General features: G+C 34.6%; 1 protein-coding gene across 4 annotated transcripts in view; it reads right to left on the minus strand.

Moving 5' to 3' along the window:
• Positions 1 to 6,172, minus strand: part of ksr2 (kinase suppressor of ras 2) — a 171,688-nt gene that overhangs the window by 22,376 nt on the left and 143,140 nt on the right. For 3 of the 4 annotated variants that reach the window (XM_015378853.1, XM_015378854.1, XM_015378852.1), the window contains 2 exons: positions 3,820 to 3,916; positions 3,594 to 3,727 (listed from right to left, as the gene is read on the minus strand). The exons of the other annotated variant lie outside the window; for it this stretch is intronic. In XM_015378853.1, the coding sequence (XP_015234339.1) occupies positions 3,594 to 3,727; positions 3,820 to 3,916 (231 nt within the window). The remainder of the gene's footprint in view (positions 1 to 3,593; positions 3,728 to 3,819; positions 3,917 to 6,172) is intronic. 4 annotated transcript variants of the gene reach the window in all.

The following is a 6,172-nucleotide window of genomic DNA, read 5'->3' on the forward strand; positions in this document are numbered from 1 at the left end:
TTTTTTTTTTTTAGCACGCTGTTGATAGATCAGTTTGTATATTTTTTAGCGTGCGCAGTGAAATAGCTCACGTTTTTATACACGCAAACCTTTGATAGATCCGGCCCTAAGTAGTTTTAAACATAGTAATTTTAAACTTTTACTCGAGTCAAAAGTGTTTTCAAATTTTTACTTCTAATAGAGTAATAAACGCCTCTGCCCATACCTTGTTTTTTAACTTTAGAGTGCAATTCCTTTTCAGCTTTATGAGCTAAACTCATCACAAGTCTGTATCTGTTTTGGTAATTAATCTTTTTCTATGAACTGTGTGCCTGCAAGTGGTGCACCTACTGTACATGTATAGATAGTTCTATATCACTACTATATCATAGCATGTGATAAGCTGAATTAATCAGAGAACATATGATAGGACACATTTTACTTTTTATGTCAAGCATATAGCATCCTTAGGAGAAGGAAGCATCAAACTAGGCATAAACGTAAATAATACTAAAGCAAGAATCCATAACTTTTGACCCAAGCATTATTTTAATTTGAAAAACATTGTACATTTGTATGGCTATACAATATACAGCACTTGGCCTGAGTCTCCATACAGGCTGCTCAGCTCTTACATTGCCTACTGTATGTAACTCAGAACCATCCCTGAATGAGTCCTGTGAACAAAGCTGTATCTTAATGACGGTCTGAGCTCAAATTAAACACCAGAGGTAAAAGTTAAAAGTTTTTGGTTCTCTGATACAGGATTTGATCTAAAGTGGTGAATTAGGTCTCGTCTTTGCAACAAGTAAACTCTTTAGTTTTGCGACACATTAGTGTTGCCACTTCATTCCAGGGGCACTAAACTTGAGAGAAAGAGGGATCTGATGAAAACAAAAACGTGAAGAAATGGCAGAAGATGAATGATGGAAGAAGAGATAAGCAGATGGATGAACAGATAGTCAGACACAGGAGAAGACATTTAATCGGACAGAGGAACCAATGGACAGCGTGAGGAAAATAGAAAAAGATAGATGTATGTCAGAGAGACAGATAGATGGGCAAATGGACAGATGGGTGGCTTTCTCCTCAAACTGACCGGAAACAAAAAAAATTATAATAATAAAACGAGCAATGTTAAAAGCATTTAGAAAACCAGCTTCACATTCACATCAAGTCTAATAAGATGGAGAGTTATTATGATTAACACAGATGGCTAAATCCCTTGTACTGGAGAGCCTTTAGATATATATATATATATATATATATATATATATATATTTTTTTTTTATGATAAGATCAAATGCAATGTGCAGTAAAATAAACAGCAGAACCCCAAACATAGATCTAAATTAAATTAAAAATGCTGTTGTGAGGATTTAGACTTGAGCACATTTAGTCTTTTTGACTATTGTGGCAACATCTTTTTAAATTCCACTTATTAATGGAACATTCTGTTAAACATGAAAAGGACATCTGCAAATGTTTAGAGCTTTTCAGTTAACAAATCTAAAGACAAAGGCACTACAACACTGAAGGGGAGACAAAACAGGTTTCTACCATAGAGATTTCAATTAAGACTGTATTCATGTTACTATGGAATCCCATTTCCGCCATATGAGAGTAAAAAAATTGCGAATAGAAAGTAATAATTATTAGATTCAAAGTCATATTTTCGACTTTCAAAGTCAGAATTATGGGTTACAAACTCATAATTGTATCTTGTATCTCATAATAATGACTTTTAAACTTAAAATTATGACTTTGAAACTCGAAATTAAAACTTTTAATCTCATAATTATGATTTTCTATTTGCCATGTATTTATTTTCATATAGCAGAAACCGGTTTTCATATGTTTTGTGATGACATTATGTCTTCTTTTCTTCTTATAATTGTGTTTAATGTTAGTTTTTTTGTGTGTATTTAATATTTTACATAGGTGTTTTTTTTATTTTTTGTCTGCACATAATATGTGACTTCTTTGCAAAAGTTGTAGAATCTTTGCAAAAGTTGGTCAAGGTTTTAATGGTACATGACTTCATAAAAACGTTTGATAAATTCTTGACAGATTTGCTTTCATTGTAACATTTCAAGAGTAGCCACTATAGACTGGAGGTTTACCAAATGTTTTTACTGACAAAATCGATATAAAAATAAAAAAAGTGGAAATATTAGAGGATTTATTTAGGAAATACTGGAAAACACTTCTGAGACATGATTAGAAACAATTTATTTTTTGAAGATAGTTTAATTTCTATAATTAGACTTGAACGCACTATAGAGATAAAATTGACTTAAAAGTCTGTATAGAAGCACAGCCGGTAAAGAAATGTGTGTTGATGGGATCCTTCATCAACACATTTTCATTGGTAACTGACAGGCCTCACCCTTTTTCAGTGTGTTTTGCAGTCCGTAGAGTAATTTTCTAAAGAAATTAAACTAAAAACAAGTCTGTGGGTGTTAGAAGGGCCCAACAGCAGAAAAGCATGTCAAACCATTTAGATTCCATCTTCTGATTACAGATGAAAGAGCCTGGAGTAACTGAAAATAAAGAGAATCTCGAGATAATAGAGGCTTTAGTATGCCGCTGTTTGGTTTTAATTTGATAGGTTTTTCTATTTGCATGAAAACAAATTAATTCACAACTTCCCCCCAGTTTAAAAATTGAGCAGTTTTCAAGAATGACTAATTCATCTTTAACATATTTTGCATAGTTTTTTCCAAACCTGTTTGAGTCATTCTTTTCGTGGAAACTTACAAGACCAAATCTGAATACTGGTGAAAGTGAACCTGTATTTTTACTACTTGTGGGCTTATGTGTTACCATCAGTTGTGTATTTGGAGCTGGATTTGCAATATGTTTACACCGTGATGCTCTTTATTTTTGTGATTACAGCTTTTCAGCTTTATTCCTTCCATGTTTTTTTTTTATCTGTTTTTGATTTAATGTCGTTTTTGTGTTTGTTTGATTGATTTGTTGTTAAATCATATATTTACAAAGCATTAGCCCCTCAGCCACCATATAAGATATATAGATGAAAGCAAACATAAAAATATAAAGATAAAAACACATAACTAGCCCAAAATTTCCTTAAAGTTTTAACAGTAATAGAATTAAAATTTATTGTCATAAGGCAACACTTTTAGTTCCACAGGTCAAATCATTATCATAACTTAAATAATTGTTAGTTTCTTGGAATTAATACCTTTTTGTTGTATCTTTTTCTAGGGTCTATTATGCCTAAACTTGGAAATAGGAATGTTTATTTATTTGAGCTTACAGTATTCATGAAGATCTTTCAAATTCTAATGAACCACAGCTTAGAAATAGCACAAAAAGCACACAGCAAACATTTCAACTCAACGTGATGCTGGTTTAATTGAATATATTTGAGACTAAATATAAATGTAAAAAGCTTGGATATTACCATAATGGTGGTGAGATAATAAATAGACCAGGCAAATCACACTGTTATTGTGTAAATACTGTATGTTTCCATGACTCCCTCACTGACAAGAAACTTCATGTGTCAGTTTTGAACTAAACTTAAGGTGTTTATTTGCGAGGGAAGTTTTAAGCTGCTGTCTCTAAAGTACTTGGTACATATTTACCTGCCAGCCTGCAGGACTCCAGATATGGTAAAAAGTCCAAAGTCAGTGATGACGACTTTCCCATTATCATAAAACACGTTCTTGGACTTCATGTCTTTGTGTAAAATCCCCTTCGCATGAAGGTAGCCCATCCCCTGAGTGAAAACAGGAGAGAGATTAGTGAACGGTTTGCAGTATGATGGTGGGTGCTGAAGTGTTCTTAAGAATTAATGTTGATTTCCTTTACCTTGACCATCTCTTGTGCAATCTGTCGTGTCTTGTTAACATCTAGAACAACCTTGGCATCCCTCACTACAGAGTAAAGTGTTCTGCCTTTACACAAGCTGACAGAGAAGAAAAAGGTTAGAGTTTAGGATAATAAATCAGCATAAAAAATATAAAACTTAACATCTGCATTGTTGCAATAAAAAATAAAGGATTATGACAAATCTTTGTCTTTTATTTTAAAAGTGGTAAGAATACCAATTTGAAGGGAAATTTTACTGTAAACCCATAGTCCTCTTTTGGCCTTCTTTGTTAAATGTATTGAGGACGATCTTTTATTTCCAGGTGGATCATCTAAATAAGTGATCCTCCTAATTGTCAATAATTCTGGTGATGTTTACGTAAGGCCATTCTAGGTGCTCGTCCCGTTAGCTATGTTTTCTGATCATGTGCACTTTTAGCCACATACTGTATCTGTGGTGAGCTACGGTTTCAGACAGTCATTGAGGCTCACCTTTTTCACTGAGGTTCTTAGAAAATGGCAGATGGTCGTAATAGAAAAGGTGTCTACGAAGTGTATAAGAAGAAAAGAAAGGCCTCAGAAGATGCAGGTATATCCCAGAATGCTTTGTGTGGAGAGCTCCCCTCGCAAAGCATTACAGGATTTGCTGTCAAAGCGGCCTGCTGTCGCCATTGGCTATTGCCACCCAACAGTAGCAAATAATAACAAATATGGTGCAGACACCGCATAGTGGAGGAGGAGCAAAAAGCAGTGATCATCTGTCCGAACAGTCAGTTAACTGACTTTGTTATTCAGACCACTATATAGTCCCCACTGTATGCGGAAACAATGAGCTTGTATGAGCTATGAGAAAAACACATTTTAAACAGGGCGTTCACAAGGATAAGTGGGCTTGGGCATGCTCTCGCACATGCATTTTTTTTTTAAGTGGAGAGGGTGGGTCTTTTAAATACCATCATGTCAGAACAAACCATTAAGAATGAAAATGTCCTGCAATCATCTACACAAAGACAAATAGAGCCTTCATTAAAAACCTATGAGCGATAACAGCATGGCTGATTATACAGGTGAGATACAATACAGTAGAATATCATTAAATCGTTAATTTGTTCCAGTGATTAAATTGAAGAAGTGCCATTAATCTGTTGTATATAATTCATCACATACAGAATGATTTTTTTTTTCTGAAATGTGTTTAAGATTATGGGTTACAGCTAATGAAAGCCTGATTGGATCATTACATAATTAAGAAGGGTTTCTAATACAGGAATTTGTCTCTCAATCATTTAGAAGGGTGCTGACTTGACAGGCCACCAGCCACAAAAGACAGATGTTGCTTGTTTATAATTTGCTCTGTCAGATCATATTTCTCATTACAGGCGAGGTGAGTTGAAAAAAAGTATAGTGAAAAAGGTAATCAAACAATTTCAGCCTTGAAAGGATTATAAGGCAAAGCCAATTCAAAGGCAAAACACTGAGGGTATAGACTCAAACTGGAGTTTGAGTTACAGGAACCACCAGACACAGAAATATCTAGAGCACAGTCTACAAATATCACTGTCTTAATGTAAACCACCCCTTACCATAGACAACATCACAACCCTCTTACATGGGGTTAAAAGGAAAAGGACGGAACTGTTGCTTTTCTTTGGATAACATGATACAATGAAGCCAGAAGCTGTGTTTTGATTAACAATTTAATGACGTAAATCGTAATTACGAAAATAGATTACTTACAGGTTTAGTGGAGGATTTTGGGAATTTTTGAAAAGACCCGCCCTCTCCCCTTTTTAAAACCAAAGCACAGGCACAACCATGTACCTGCTCCTGAGACGGAATGCCTATTAAACACGTGTGAGAGCATGCACAAGCCCATCTCTCCTCATGTTTGCTCTGTTTAACGGTTGCTGTTTGCATCGGTCATACAAGCTTACTTTCCAAAAGAAGATTTGCAATTTTTCCACTATTTCAGACTCACCACCGGTAAGTAGAAACGGGGACGAGCACGTAAACATATTATGAGAATGATTGACAATTAGGAGGACCACTTATTTTGATGATCTACCCGGAAAAAGAACATCCTCTACTACACTTTTAAAGAAAACAAACCAAATCCAAAAAACATCTTAGGATAAAAAGTTTTTGGATTAGGAATAAGTATGTTTTTTTTTTTAGCTCTATTGATTGTGGTGTTTTTCACAGAGCTGTAATTAAAAAATTTTTTTGCATCATGAGTCATGATCAATAAGTCAATGTTGCTACCGGCAAAAAAGAAGAAAATGACAACAGAAAGTACCGTATTTTCACGACCATAAGGCGCACCGTACTAAAAGGCGCACTCTCAGTTATGTGT

This window comes from Cyprinodon variegatus, unplaced genomic scaffold (genome assembly GCF_000732505.1).
Source record: "Cyprinodon variegatus isolate N-32 unplaced genomic scaffold, C_variegatus-1.0 Scaffold180, whole genome shotgun sequence".
Taxonomy (NCBI): domain Eukaryota; kingdom Metazoa; phylum Chordata; class Actinopteri; order Cyprinodontiformes; family Cyprinodontidae; genus Cyprinodon; species Cyprinodon variegatus.